At 44.7% G+C, this 16,558-nt stretch overlaps 1 protein-coding gene across 3 annotated transcripts in view; it reads left to right on the forward strand.

The window, feature by feature from the left end:
- STXBP5 (syntaxin binding protein 5) overlaps positions 1 to 16,558 on the forward strand; it is a 925,152-nt gene that overhangs the window by 579,207 nt on the left and 329,387 nt on the right. For all 3 annotated transcript variants that reach the window (XM_082250146.1, XM_082250147.1, XM_082250148.1), the window contains exon 9: positions 2,441 to 2,519. In XM_082250146.1, coding sequence (XP_082106272.1) covers positions 2,441 to 2,519 — 79 coding nt within the window. The remainder of the gene's footprint in view (positions 1 to 2,440; positions 2,520 to 16,558) is intronic.

Genomic DNA, 16,558 nt, shown 5'->3' on the forward strand with positions numbered 1-16,558 from the left:
TATTGATCACATTGAGGTATAGTGGTTTATTTAAAGCCCCTCTTGCACCTTTTGATGAACTACTGAGCTTCTAACTAGGATGATTATTCAACTCTGCTTTAGAATTGTTTTGGATATGAATTGTTCCATAACTTTAAAACCATGAAATAAGTACCTGGTATGGCTAATAAATTGACATAACATAATCGTAACCACTTCTGCTCAGGAGCATTTTTTAAAAATGTTTTGCATGCAAGTAAACATCTGCATTTTTTGCAATGCTTAAAATCCACAGAACATTATATATTTTCCTGAAAGCAAAGGCCCTGTAGAATAAAAAGATGGTAGTTGAGATTTTTTATGTTGCATAGTATTTGCACAATTGTTTATCAAACACATGGTCTGAAAAAAATATAATTAATTTTTTTGCACATAAACACAATGCCCATTATTTTATTGTCTGATAAAATATAAAATATGGGTTTGCGCTTAGTAAATGGATACAAAACATGTCAAGCCTAAAAATTGCATGCACCTGTGATATTAAAATCAATGGTACCAAAAAATAGGCATAAACAACACTTTAACCACTTGCCGACTGCCCGCCACAGTTTTACTGCGGCAGGCTGGCTTAGCTGAGTAAAGCGACGTAGCCCTACGTCCGTGCGCGCTCCCCCCATTAGGCAGTGGGGATGCCGATCCATGGGGCCAGTGGCCGCGATTGCCACTGGGCACCTGTGATCACTCCCCGCTGAGAGAGAGGACGGTCAGCTTTTGTAAACACAGCTGACTGTTCTTCTCTCTGAAATGATCACAAAGTGCCTGTGATCCTTCTATATTGGATCACAGGTCTCTGTGGTCATTTCACAAGCCCTTCCCCCATACAGTTATTAAACACTCCCCTAGGCTCCCCTACCTACCTTTAAAACGAAGCCCTCGCACTGCGGCTTGCTCAGTGACAGAGCGGCTGACATGTCCGGCCGTCCTGCTTCCTTGTTCGCGTCCTCCGGCCATCTGATTGGCTGCAGGCGCGATTACATCACTCCCGCGCATGCGCACGGGAGCCACCGTTCACGGCATAGGGCTCTGAAGGATCGGCATGGGTGGCCGTTCCTTCAGACCGCATGCGCCGATGACGTCATCGGCTGCAAGCACTGTAAATATCTCCTAAACTGTGCATGTTTAGGAGATATTTATAGCACCTATAGGTAAGCCTTAATATAGGCTTACCTATAGGCAAAAGCTTTTAAAGTGGGTTTACAACCTCTTTAAGCAATGTGTAAATGCTAAGTCCTCCTTTTGCACAAAAAATAAAATAAATAATGCACATATTTTCAGAAAAAATTTACTTTTTTTTTTTTTTTGCAAATGAGCCTGTAAAGCAATACAGCTGTGATCAAGCCGGTGCCAGGCTCCTGCAGCCTCTTCTTCCAGCTCTGTGTCTGTACTGCGGTATGGACTTTCGTAGAGGAAGCGTCAATTGATTATGGGTGCAGTGATCACTGTGCTTTCATTGAGAACTAGAAATTTGTCTGCCACCGTACTGAAAGGACTTGTAGTTAATTCATAGAGATCTGTAAATAAATTAACTACTAGTCTCATCTGTCATGCCAATTTCAAATCTGACAGCTGCTACAGGGGGAAAAGAACTCCTTGCACGCTGTCAGAGGGGGGCCCATTGGTGAGTGTAGCATGGTCTTAAAGGTGGGGTTGACCTAAAGTAATGTTAAAGAGTGACTCTGCAAACCTACTGGGATTTATATAATGAAACTTGTGTGGCATGACTGTGTAACCAATTGCATTCAGCTTTTGATTTTTTAAATCAGCCCATGTATTTAAAACCTTTTATCAAATAACCTATTTAGGTTACTGAGTGCAGTTGCTGTTTGCTCTACCAAATCCCCCTTTGGGAAATAGTCCTCTTTGCCTTGATTGACAAAATCTACATCATGGACCTATGATTTGTTTGCCTTCATAGCCTTTGGAGGATGAGATTGGTGTGGTTATTTGATTACATGGTTGTTTTGTACAATGTAGTTCAAATACACCCAACATGATTAAACAATGACTGCATTATAGACAACAGATCTGAACACACTGATAAAATGTATTGTATGATGAGCCATATTTGAAGGGTTAACACATCTGCAATGTAAAGATGTGAATGTTACCTTTTATTTCAAAACTACCAAATAGCAGCCTGTGTAAGATCATATTTGTAATAAACTATATGTGTACAAATATCAATATGATGGCAAAGACTGTTACATTTTTGGTGTGAAATTGATGTGTTCCGCTGGAACGCTTTGACATGCAATTACATCAGTAAATAAAGTGTTTATTATTGCTACATTCAAGACGGTGTCTACCCTCCATCTCTTTGAAATTGTTAATATTATTGTATTGTTGAATGTATGTATGTATTTTCTATTTTTACATTTGTGTCATGTTTTTGTCCTAGGTAAACAGATAAAGGATGGAAAGAAGCCAGAACCATGCAAGCCTATCCTGAAAGTGGAGTACAAAACCACAAGATATGGGTGAGTAATATTCATTTCATTATCAACTATACATAATTATAAACCGTACAGTATAAGGTTCTAGGATTAAAGATCTCTTGGTTTTTGGTTTGCATTACGTCTTCTATTGTTTTATTCTGTACACTTTTTTAAAACTAACCTCAAGCTTTCTCTCCCCCCTTTTCATATGTACCTATATCTTGTTCTTTGCCCAGCTGCATGACCTTACAGGTCATCCTCTTCTGCAATGGGCAGGTCCTGAATGCTGCAAAGTGTAGCACCACATAATGACTTGGCACCAGACTCTGCAGCATTTTTACTGTGAGTCCAAAGGGGTCGCATTAGCCCAGGGGTGTGTGTCCTCGATGCCTTCAAATCATAGGTAGTGGGTTAAAGGACACTGAGCTGCATTCAATCTAGAAGACGACCAGAGTAGAATTGTATTGTAATAGGAGGCTTTATTTGTTTTTTTAATTAAAGGGATTCCTTCAAATATGTACAAGGATCTAAAGCAGAGGTCCATGTACAGTATAACATTGTATTTTCAGAACTGTGATTAATTCTTGCAATACAGGTTTTCTGTTAAAATATGTGCAATGCATATGGCTAATGCTATAGAAATACAATTGTTAATGTCATATGTCCTTATATTTTTTCCCACATTTGCCTGCTGACCAAATTGTTGGGCAACATTGACAGTTGTAGGTTGGGGCAAACCATAACACTGCCACCACAGCAAAGTGAGATAATTTGAATACTTTATTTTTTCTTTAATATGCAAGAGTCTGGAAAACATGACCCAGTAGAGTTATTCAAGGTATGTGGGAAGATAAAGTTTACCTCTCTGTTCTCGTAAAGGCAGTACAAGGGATTGCATCTGCAACTACGCAGGCTTGCATCATGATTGACAGGCTTCAGTTATGTTACATGGGAGCTGTATGCAGAAAAGAATATAATGCTAGAGCTGTGTGTGAATGGCGATTTTTACCATTCCTTGCAATTATACTATTCCTAATGGTCAGACCAGCTTGGTAATGGTCAGAATTGTCTGCTAGGTGCCTCCCTTTTATTGCTAGGGTTGATAAAACTTGTGAAAAAAACATAGAAACAGACACCAGTGTTCAGAAAAGGCTACAGAACGTGTCATTATGGGTGCCAGTGTCCATTCCTGCACTCACTCATGCAGTGTCTCTGACAGCTTTGTTTGTGGAGAACTATACACTCTCACCGGCCATTTTATTGGTTACGCCTTGATAGTACCAGGTTGGACCCCTTTTTGCCTTCAGAATTGCCCTATTTCTTCATGGCATAGATTCAACAAGGTGTTGGAAACATTCCTCAGAGATTTTGGTCCATATTGACATGATAGCATCATGCAGTTGCTGCAGATTTGTCAGCTGCACATCCATGATGCTAATCTCCCATTCCACCACATCATTGCTTTATTAAATTGAGATCTGGTGACTGTGGAGGCCATCTCAGTGAACCCGTTATCATGTTCAAGAAACCAGTTTGAGATGATTTGAGCTTTGTTACATGGTGCATTATCCTGCTGGAAGTAGCCATCAGAAGATGGCTACACTGTAGTCATAAAGGGATAGACATGGTCAGCAACAATACTCATGTAGGCTGTGGCAATTAAACGCTGCCCAGTTGGTACTAAGGGGCCCAAAGTGTGCAAAGAAATTATCCCCCACACCATCAGCCTAATACAAGGCAGGATGGATCCATGCTTTGATGTTTACTCTAAATTCTGACCCTACCATCTGAATGTCGCAGCTGAATTTGAGACTCATCAGACCAGGCAACGTTTTTCCAGTCTTCTATTGTCCAATTTTGAGCCTGTACGAATTGTAGCCTCAGTTTCCTGTTCTTAGCTCACATGAGTGGCACCTGGTGTGGTCTTCTACTGCTGTAGCCTATCTGCTTCAAGGGTTTGATGTGTTGGGTGTTCAGAGATGGTATTCTGCATACATTGGTTACAAGGAGTGTTTGAGTTACTGTTGCCTTTCTATCAGTTCAAACCAGTCTGCCCATTCTCTTCTGACAATAAGGCATTTTCATCTACACAACTGCTGCTCACTTTTTTTTTTTCTTCTTTTTCTAACCATTTTCTGTAAACCCTAGAAATGGCTGTGTTGTGGCCAGTGAGTGTATATATTTTTATCTCTATATACAGTATTTGCCAATGCAGGTTGCTTCTCTCTTAAAGTGGTTCTAAAGACCTTCTCTAGGTCAGCGTAAGTGCAGATCCCCCAGCCCCCTTCATTACCTGAGCCCTATCTCAATCGATCAGATATCATCCAGCAATGTGCACAGGAGCAGTGGCTCCCTCCCTCACACTCAGACAGCAGCGGAGCTATTTGGCTCCTGCTGCTGTTAGTCACAACCAATGAGAAGGTAGCGAGGTTGAGGCGGACACTGTCTATGAACTCAAAGAACCTGTTTGGGAGCGAGCCTGCACGGGTGCCCCCATAGCAAGCAGCTTGCTATAGTGGTAACTCAGCAGTGGAAAAAAACCAGGAGCGCTGGCGGGAGCCCCGATAAGAAGTATTGGGGCTGCTCTATGCAAAACCATTGAACAGAACAGATAGATTTAATACATTTGCTCAAAGCTTCACTTTCCATATAAATAGTTTGGGCCAAGCTGGCCCAAATTAACTCTTCCCCCTCACTACCATGAGCATTCTCTGGCTGTGCTGTATAAACTGTATGACGCTGAGGCTACATACAGTATACAGCAATGTGTTTTGGTGCATGACGAGCCCTTTGTCTCACACCTGGAACTAAATGGTGTCTGAGCGGCACTCAGCCATTCATAGCCAGCTTTGTATTCTATCAATGAATACAAAGGTTTCTTTAATAAGCTTGGCTTACTTCCGGTTCCGGCGCCGTATGCTGTATCCCCTCGGCTCCCGCGTCAGGCTCACAAAACCTGCATTTAATACCAGCCGATCGCCTCCCCAGGTCCGGCGGCAAGCTCCCACACCTGCGAACAACGGATCGGCCCCTCTGGCTCCGCCGCTATGGACAAATTCCTGGAAAAAAACGTGCCGCGCGGACCGCCGGGCCAGGCACAAATCGAGGCCGCGGTCTCGGCCCTCCCGCCTGGAGAGGCGGATACTGCACACATGGACACTGCGGCCCCCCCAGTCTCCTCACTGCCCCTAATGGGAGACCCGCACACTGCTCACATAGCACAGGCTGTGGTAGAGCTGCTTAAACCAACCATAACGGCAGCTGTACAAAGCGCTGTGGCTGAAGGCATGCAGGAGATTAAGAAGCAACTGAAAGACCATTCCCATAGGCTGCAAGAGGTGGAATCCCGGGTGGCTAGTGTGGAAGAGGAACTCTACCAGTCTCAGAGTTTTGAGCAAACTCAAGACAAAACGAACCACCTTATTCTTCAAAAGCTGGAGGACCTCGAGAATAGGGCCCGTAGGAGTAACCTCAGATTTATCGGGGTGCCTGAATCTATGCCCCCGTCCGCGATTCCTGAACTGTGCGCCAAAAAAATACCTGAGGCGCTGGGTCTTCAAGGCGTCTGTGTGGTAGAAAGAGCCCACCGCATGGGGATGCACAACTCTGAACGAACCACCCCGCGACCGATCATTGCCAAATATCTCAATTACGCCGATAAATCGGCCATCTTACAAAAATTCAGACAAACAAAGGCTTTTCAGGTCGATGGAGTAAAAATTTTAATCTTTGCTGATTATTCGGTGGAAGTGGCAAAGAAAAGAAAAGCGTTCCAGACAGTATGCTCCCAGCTACACCAAGCCCAAATCAAGTTCACATTAGCATACCCCGCTGTCCTCCGGCTACGTTCACCATCCGGCGAACAGCTGTCCTTTCATGATCCATCGGAAGCGGAACCTTTCCTGCGCTCTCTCCATGTGGATGGTCACAGTTCAAGGGCCGCAAAGCCTTCCGCAGCACCGCGCCCTCTACTTCAAATGAGTCCACGCAAGGAATCGCCTAAACGACAGAAGTACTCCGACGTGGTCACTGGATTCCGTTCTACTCCTCACCGCTGACCCCTCTCCGACCTTGTACGAGGACTCTCTTTCTGGTGTAGGCTCCACCATATAGGTACTATCTTACTTTTGTTTTTTAGGCACTTTTCTGCAGCCGTTTGATCTCCCTATCGGACCCCTGTCCTGCCGGGTAATATCACTGCTCCGCAGCGAAATAATGTTCTGCTTTAATGTTATACATAATTGTGCACTTTGTTGACCTTATGGACCATGTTTTTTATTGTATGTGTGCCATGCTGCCGCTGGGGAATACGGGGAGGCCTCTGTCGTGGGCCCACCGGTCGCTTTCGCCTGCTTTTCCGGGGACGTGATCGGTTGGTCACTGATCTGACCTGCTGAGCCACTGCCAGGGGCTGTGCCGTCTCTCCCAGTTACAGCATGCGGAAAAAAGAGAAGTCGCTGTTGATATTTGTTCCTGTCTGTTGGTTCACTCTTTCCCTGTTTGAGCTCACCCCCCCCATCCCCCCCCAGCTGGTCCTGTGTCTGGCACCTAACCAAACACGGCTCCACAGCTTTACCTCTGCTAACCTCTCCACTATCATGTTCACACGTCCTACACTTGCCCCCCCTGCCTTACTCGGGAATAACGTGTATCTTAATTCAGCAATACCACCGGTGCCTCCTGACCCTCCATGAAGATTGTGTCATGGAATGTCAGGGGCCTTAGGTCCCCTAATAAGAGGATGAAAGTTCTCCGTCACCTAAAAAGGATGAAAACCGACATTGCACTGCTCCAAGAGTCCCACTTACCCCTAGAGGATTTTCCCAGAATGAAAAAACTATGGGTGGGTACGGTCCTGGGCTCACCGGCATCTGGGCGTAAAGCGGGCGTGTTAATCCTAATCAATAAAAGCCTCTCCTGCGAAATACTATCACTTGTCTCAGATGATGAGGGTCGCTTTGTGACTGCTCATCTCAAACTAAATGATAAGGATCTGGTCCTGACCAACGTGTATGCCCCCAATGTCCCTGACCAAGGCTTTGCTCGAAAACTCTCTAAGCACCTTCTGACATTCCCCGACTCTCCGCACCTGATTGGCGGGGACTTTAACTATACCTTCGACCCCCTACTGGATAGGTCCTCTCAGAGCCGAAGGGGTGCTCTCCCCCTGACCTCTGCCATGTCTCCCCTGGTGAACCTGGTTGACTCCCTTCACCTCACAGACATCTGGCGTCTCCATCACCCCACAGATAGGGAATACACCTTTTACTCCCACCCTCATAACGTGTTTACGAGGATAGATTTCTTTTTTTGCTCAGACGCTACCATCCACAGAATTGAGGATACAGAAATTCACGACATTGTTATTTCCGACCACGCCCCCATATCCCTGTCGTTCGATCCCCCTGATAGGCAAGCCGAATCCCACTTGTGGAGATTTCCAGGTTATCTACAAAACGACCCTGCTTTCCACGCCTATGTGGCTAAGGCCTGGTCTGAATATGCCTTGGACAACGCATCCCACAAAACTGACCCAAATTTATTCTGGGAGGCGGGTAAAGCGTACCTACGGGGCAGAATAATATCCTACGCCTCTGCTTATAAGAAATCGACGTCCAAATGTTACCTACAGGCCAGTGCGCGTCTACAATCAGCTCAACATGCTCTGCTGTTAGCGGACTCCCCTGTATCTAGACAGGAGTGGGCTCAGGCCAAACTAGCCTTTGACGCCTGGGCGGATAAACTAGAATCCATTAAGCGTGCTCACTTTCAGGCCACGTTGCATAGGTATGGAAACAAAGCGGGTAAACTGCTGGCGAGATTGTGTAAGGCCCCCTACAAACCCACGCATATTACATCTCTTAGACACCCTTCGGGAAGAATTGACTCCACACCATCGGGGGTGAAGTCAATCATGCAAAAATTCTATGCATCTTTATACTCCCTAGACCCTTTCGATCCCACCCAGGCCCATTTCTTCCTTGACAGCATAACCCTTCCGAAGATTTCAGCTGATCAGCTGGAAGTGCTAAACGCTCCTGTGACCCTCCCAGAAATACAATCTACTATTAAACGGCTAGCCCCCAACAAGGCCCCAGGTCCGGACGGGCTCACTGGGGAATTTTATAAATCCGCCCTGGAAGCTGTAGGTCCCACTCTCCTGGAAGTCTATTTGGCGATATGGCAAGGAGGCTCGTATCCCCCCACGGGCAATCAGGCTACCATAAAACTCCTTGCCAAAAAAGGAAAAGACCCCCTTGAACCCGGCTCGTACCGTCCGATCTCCCTTCTAAATCTGGATGTAAAGATCCTTTCAAAAATCATTGCATCCAGGTTGGCACTGATGATGCCCTCCCTGATACATCCGGCCCAATCCGGATTTACCAAGGGACGGTCGGCTGCTTCCAACATCCGGAAGGTCCTCCTAGCTTTGGACCAGGCCAAGAATCGCTCGTTGTCGGACCTTGCGATCATTACTCTGGACGCGGAGAAGGCCTTCGACAATGTGAGCTTCGAATGGCTTTCCAGGGTGCTCCAGACCTTTGGTTTTTCGGGGCCCTTTACTCACATTGTCGGGGCCATGTATACTTCTCCAGCGGCCAGATTGTGGGTAGCGGGGTCCCTCACCGAGGAATTTAGGCTGTTCAAAGGCACGAGGCAGGGTTGTCCCTTGTCCCCGTTGCTTTTTAACCTGGCGTTAGAACCCCTTTCCAGATATCTCTTAGAGGTTGCTCCTTTACACGGGATTCGGGTTGGGACACGGGAACTCCGTATTTCTCTTTTTGCGGATGACGTGCTGATTTTTACCAGCAATCCAGCCAAAGACATGCAAACCATAATTTACACGTTTGATCGATTCAAGCTGTGTTCGGGCCTCAGAATTAATTATGCAAAAAGCGAAATCCTCCCCTTGGGTTCAGCTCCTAAACCACCTTGGGCCCCCTCCTCCCCTTTCACATTGGCTGCGTCTCACATCACGTACTTAGGGATCAAGATAGGTAAACTACCTTCCTCTATCTATACCCTAAACTACCCCCCTCTCTTCCAAAAGGTATACCAGCAATTAGATAGTTGGATGGATCTGCCTCTTTCGCTCTTGGGAAGATGTCACTTGGTGAAAATGGTCAGCTTCGCCCGGTTACTGTACCCATTGCAAACTGTTCCGCTTCTACTTAAACACTCTGATACAAAGCAAATTAACCGCGCTATTTCCAAATTTATATGGAAGGGCAGGCGACCACGTATCTCCCGCATTAAGTTAAGTCTTCCCAGGAGCGATGGGGGAGCAAATCTTCCTAATATTAGGATGTATAATTTGTCATGCCTTCTTAGGATAGCACTGGACTGGGTTACCGACTCATCCCACTACTCCAACAACGACCTGGAAACACAAATGTCTGCCCCATACTCCTTGGCGGCGCTCTTACACACTAAATGGAAAGCTATGCCGCACAGGCTTCAACATAATATACTGTTGAGAGACACGGTACTTGCATGGAGAGAGACCAGGAAATGCCTGGGGCTCCCCTTCTATATTTCCAAATTCTTGCCTATCAAAGGAAATCCTGCCTTTCTCCCGGGACTACACTCTCAGTTCCCTGATCTCTGGCAACAGAAGGGGCTGAAATACTTTTCGGACTTATGTGACCCCATCACGGGCCAGCTTCGCCCAATACGAGAAGTTTTGGAAGGATACGAACTCCCGCATACACATATCTTTCACCTGTTGCAATGTCAAAGTTTCCTCCGGGACTCGCGCCAACGCGCGCTCAAGAGATTCCATGATCCCTTACTTGATCCGGTACTGGCTGATGGGTCCTACAGCATCTCAGCACTCTATAAACCCTTTCAACGGCTTGTCTCGTCTCATCATGCTGGCGACACGGCGGCCCACTGGGCTAGAGCCTTTCCAACAGAGGACTTGGTGAACAAACTTTATCAGGGATACCGCAGCGTTCTACGTTTAACCCCCAATGAGACATGGCGAGAAACGCAATTAAAGATCCTGCACAGGGCCTACATCCCGTTCCTTCCCTGTAAGGATGATCCCAATGCCAGCAATTGCCCGTTCTGTGCGGAATACCGACCCAATTTGCAACATAGATTTTGGGCTTGTTCCTTCATATCCACCTTCTGGGACCAAGTGCTCTCCCTTATCGCACGGGTGACTCTTATTCATCTACCAAAAGACCCTCTTCTCCTCATTTTTGGTTATTGGGACAAACAACTCCAGGTTTGGACTAGTCGCCCTGTCCCGTATCCCCGAGTATGGATACTTACGTGTTTGCTGGTAGCACGCAGGGTCATCATGGGACATTGGATTTCTCAGCCGGGTCCATCCATCACGCAGGTGCACCGTGAGCTTCAACACCTTGTGACCATGGACCATATCAACTCGGACTTTAAATCCAAGTCCTCCTCTGATCGATTCTATGACAAGTGGCAGGATTACCTGGAATCACTACCCCGGGACGAGAGACCGACTCTGTCTGCTTGCTCTTTCACCTATTCCCCCCCGGGTAGAGTCTCTTAATGTTGTGGACATAAATGTGCTGGATCATCCACCCACCCCCCCCCCCCTCCCTATCTGTTGTTCCCTGTTATCCCCCACACCTTAATCCTTGACACATAGGATGTTGTTGAAGACACATAGATATGATCCATCCAACTAGGGTTCTAGTTTCTTTTGAATTGGATTACTGTCGGTTATCTTCGCCTAATGTACCAATTAGTAGCGCTGCATGTTAATCCCATGATAATTTACTAACTGTAAAAATGTGTTGCTCTCCTTTTTCCTGCGTTCTTTATGTATCGCTCATTGGTTTTGAATAAAGTTTTATTAAAAAAAAAAAAATAAATAAGCTTGGCTTAATTGAGTTTGAGATTGTGACGTCATCATTCTACCTTTGACTCCAAATACAAATCTACCTATGACTGATGCGCTCCGCTCAGACCAACCCAATTTTGTTTTGGTTGTGAGGCAGGAAGGACTTGTCTCACATCTGGAACACAGTGCTGTATACTATATGTAGCCTCAGCTTCATACAGTTTATACAGCACACTCAGTGGCTGCACATAAGGGAAATAGCTTTGCCCGAACTAAAAAACTGAAATTTATGCTAAAGATCAGCTTTAACAATTATCATGCAAAAACCTGTGGACTAGTATTTTCAAATTGTTATGTATTTTTATTTATAGGTCTTAGATTTTTTTTTTCTATAAAACCATCATCGCTTTAGAGTTTCTATTTTTTTTTTTCCGCTTGCCAACTGCGCACAGTATATTTACTGCGGCAGTCAGCCCCTCACAGGCAGAGCGACGTAGGTCTACGTCGCTAGCCTGTGAGGCTCTGGGGAGCGAGTGCGCGTCGCCGGAGGCGCACTCCCTGACCCCCCACCCCCCCCGCGCGTGTGACCGGCGGACCCAATGTCCGCCGGTCACTCGGCGTTCGTCGGTGGAGTGGGAGAAAGGCAGGCGGCTTATGTAAACAAGCCGCCTGTCATTCTCCCCGGTGTAGGAATCGTGATTATACGGTTCTACTATGTAGGACCGTTGATCACTGTTCCTACCCCTGAAGCCACAGCCAATCACAGTTAGAATCACGCCCCTAGGGACACACACAGCCCCTCCCTCTCAAAAGTTAACCACTTCACTGCCAGTGTATTTTTACAGTAACAGTGCATATGTATAGCACTGATTACTGTAGAAATGTCACTGGTAACCCCAAAAGTGTCAAAAATGTCAGTCAAGGGTCCGATCTGTCCGCCGCAATGTCGCAGTACCGCAAAAAAATCGCAGATCACCGCCATTACGCGTTAAAAAAAAAACAACAAAAATGACAGAAATCTTTCCCTTTGTTAGTAAACGCGATAACTTTTGCGCAAACCAATCAAAGTACGCTTTTTGCGATTTTTTTTTTTTTTAACCAAACATATGTGGCATAAAATAAAATTGGCCGAAAATGTTAAAAAATGTTGATTTTTTTACATTTTTTGGGGGGGGGAATTTCATATAAAACAATGTGCAAAATATTGTTATTTTTGCAAAATTGTCGCTCTTTTTTGTTTATAGCGCATGATCAAAAAATTGCACAGGTGATCAAATACCGCCAAAAGAAAGCTCTGTTTGTGGGAAAAAAAGGACGTCAAATTAGTTTAGGTACAGCGTCGCACGACCGCGCAATTATCTGTTAAAGTCACGCAGTGCCGAATCGCAAAATAGACCCTGGTCAGGAAGGGGGTAAAATCTTCCGGGGCTTAAGTGGTTAACTGATCAAAAAATAGATTTTCTTGTCAATGTGAAAAGAGCTCTGCTTGACTGAGTACTCCACTTATCTTCCTCCTCCCCCCTCTGGTGCTACATTTGGCACCTTTTGGAGGGAAGGAGGGAGCAGGTACCTGGTTTTGACAGGTATGAGAAAGTGTGGGATATCCTGCTCTACCTTTTTATAGGTAATAATATATGGCTTGTCTTATGATAGGTGGCTGCATACAACCTAATTGTGCAATGTGAATCAAATAATGTGTGTGGTGTGGCGCCTAATGCCCTTAGTAGTGTCAGTAAGGTGAAAACAATGTCTAAAATCTTCCTCCTTAGTCTCCTTGGTAAATAGTAAGTGGGTCATATATAAACATCAATATCCTAAAAACACTGGTTCCTAGTTAAACTCTAATACAGTAATTATAAATGTAAAACACAAATATGTACTGGAAAAAAATTGCAACTGAATGGCGTTATCGCAAAACCACAATATCGCATAAACAAAAAAAATCCTTAAAAATGTGACGTGTATGCCATTTATAAGTGAATCCATATTACCCAAAACCAAAGTCTGAAACTTTAGTGTCCTTTATAAATAATATTGGTGAATACACAAATACTTCAAAATAAATTGCTTTTAAATAACCATTTTTCCTCTTAACCGCTAGATGGAGTTTTTTAAGCCCGGGTTCACACTGGTCGCCTCACAGGTCGCCGCAGGTCTCCTCCCATAGGGAAGCTACGGACCCGTTCTAATAGGAGCGACACAAGTCGCTCCGACCTAGAAAAAGGGTCCGGAGCTTCTTTGGGGCGACCAGGAGGCGACCGCCATAGACTTGTTATGTTATATGTTACTTGTAATGTTATGAAGTCTGTGGCGGCCGCTCCGAGGTCTCGGAGGTCGCCCCTGAAAGTAGCGTCGCGCCAGTGTGAACTGGCGCTAAAGGAACCAACACAGTTTATTTTTATTGTTTTAAAATATTTGAAAAGCTATTTATTTTGAATAACTATTCAAGTGGATGTTATGCTTTGCACCACAAAGCCTGTTTTGTGTGTGTTTTACATCTATTTTAAGGATTTACATATTATCTTTGTCATTATGCAATTAAGGCAGCCTGTCAGTCCCCATTATATAAACTTGTCATGCGCTTGACTCTATAGCCCTGATGAAGTCACGTGACCGTGATGACACATGTAGGGTGAGTCAGGTGACAATGCTTTACATAGGAAGTGATGTGAGAACCATTGTGTCCCGCTGTCCATTACAGGAGCTGTTTGTTTTAAACTTAAATGTAGGGTACTACTTTTAAATAAATACCTACTTTGAAAGGACTACACCATGAGGACCCCTTTTTTTCTGCATGAATCTTTATATGGAGGGAAAAACGTGGTTCTAAAGGGCCACACACCCCACTAAAGAAAGGGTATCTGGATATACAGACGAGGAGGAGCCCAACCTGCATACCCCAGCATATTGGGGAAGGTGAAATTTGACCTAGTAAGAGAGGTCAAACATAGAGGTAAGTGCATTGAGACGTGGTGGGGGATCACCAAAGCATCAGCACTTTTCTGATTACGGATTATTATGGACTCACCTATGAATTGTTTATACATGTTGCACTTTTAAGGACTTTTTCAGTTTATGCGATTACACTGCGGGTAATCATATGGATTCACTTCGAAGTTGCATTTACATGTTGCATTTTTAAGGATTTTTTGTTTATGCGATTATATTGCAATATTGTGGTTTTGCAATCATGCCATTCAGTTGCAATTTATTTTTTTTCATTACATATTTGTGTTTCACAATTATAATAACTGTATTACAATTTACTTAGGAACCAGTGTTTGATTTTTTTATATTATAGATGACCCGCTTACTATCTACCAAGGACACGAAGGAGGAAGACTTTAGACTTTGCACCTTACAATACAATTCTTTTACTGACACTATTAAGGGCATTAGATGCAGAAACACACTCTCATAGTTTTGATAGGTACCAGCTTACACTTTAGTTCAGCCCCCCCCCCCCTGCTGGGCCGTTTACAAAGTACAGCATGTTTCAAACATGCGCAGTAGGGCACTGACTGTGAAGCCGCAGATTTCCCCTACAAGCAGTGGCATCACCTGAGAGCCGATGGATAAATCAGCTGGGGTAAAGACACCGCTGGATTCCTGGACAGGTAAGGGTCCTAATATTAAATTCAGCAGTATTTGCAGCTGCTCACTTAATTTTTTTCTGATAAAAAAGGAGCTCCACTTTGTTAACCACTTAAGCCCCGGAAGATTTTACCCCCTTCCTGACCAGGGGGTATTTTGAGATTCGGCACTGCGTGACTTTAATGGACCATTGCGCGGTCGTGCGACACTGTACCTAAACTAATTTGACGTCCTTTTTTTCCCACAAACAGAGCTTTCTTTTGGTGGTATTTGATCACCTGTGCGATTTTTTTATCATGCGCTATAAACAAAAAAAGCAACAATTTTGCAAAAATAACAATATTTTTCACATTTTATTATATGAAATCCCCCCCCCCCCAAAAAATGTAAAAATCAAAATTTTTTAACATTTTCAGCCAATTTGTTTTATGCTACATATGTTTGGTAAAAAAAATCGCAAAAAGCGTATTTTGATTGGTTTGCGCAAAAGTTATTGCGTTTACTAACAAAGGGAAAGATTTCTGTCATTTTTGTTGTTTTTTTTTTTAACGCGTAATGGCGGCGATCTGCGATTTTTTTTTTTGCGGCAGACAGATCGGACCCTTGACTGACATTTTTGACACTTTTGGGGTTACCAGTGACATTTCTACAGTAATCAGTGCTATACATATGCACTGTTACTGTAAAAATACACTGGCAGTGAAGGGGTTAACTTTATTTGAGAGGGAGGGGCTGTGTGTGTCCCTAGGGGCGTGATTCTAACTGTTATTGGCTGTGGCCTGAGGTGTAGGAACAATGATCAACGGTCCTACATAGTAGAACCGTGTGATCATCGTTTCTACACTGAGGAGAATGACAGGCGGCTTGTTTACATTAGCCGCCTGCCTTTCTCCCTCTCCCCCGACGATCGCCGAGTGACCGGCGGACATCGGGTCTGCCGGTCACGCGTGCGGGGGGTCCGTGACCGAGCGGGAGCGCGCCTCCGGCGGCGCGCGCTCGCTCCCCAGAGCCTCATAGGCTAGCAACGTAGACCTACGTCGCTCTGCCTGTGAGGGGCTGACTGCCGCAGTAAATATACTGTGAGCAGTCGGCCAAAAAAGAAAACAAACTGATTGTGTAAGTATTCATGCCATTTGATATGATACACTTACAAAATCACTGGTGATCATTTCCAAGTTGCCCAATTTGTAAAATGGAGAGTCCCTATGCATAGTCAAGGCATTTGACATGGTTGTAGTATAAATACACTTGTATCTGAAATATTCAGCTTCTCTTATGCCCCGTACACACGTTCAGATAATCGGAAGACTTATCGTTTGCATTTTGTTGCATGATGATAACATCGAATTCAACAATGCGTACAAACGGTATGATTTTTGTAGTACGATTCAGGAAAGGCTTCCTGGTTGCTTAGCTACGTATCAGATGGTGCAAAACAAAAACAATGGCAGCCAGGCTTTTTCCGTGCTATTTTAGTGTTTCTGAGCATGCGCGGTCTTTGTAGATTGATTTTTAGCGGACGCATAGTGTACTAATAAAAAGGATTGTCGTTCCCGAGGCTGTCGTACGACAGAAGTTTTCCTGTTTGTCCGTTCGGATTTTGTTGGATGAACTGTCATGATCAGCTGTCGAAAGCTGTGTACTAACGATCAGGTCGAAA

Source organism: Pelophylax lessonae (genome assembly GCF_965119305.1).
Source record: "Pelophylax lessonae genome assembly, chromosome: 3".
NCBI lineage: Eukaryota > Metazoa > Chordata > Amphibia > Anura > Ranidae > Pelophylax > Pelophylax lessonae.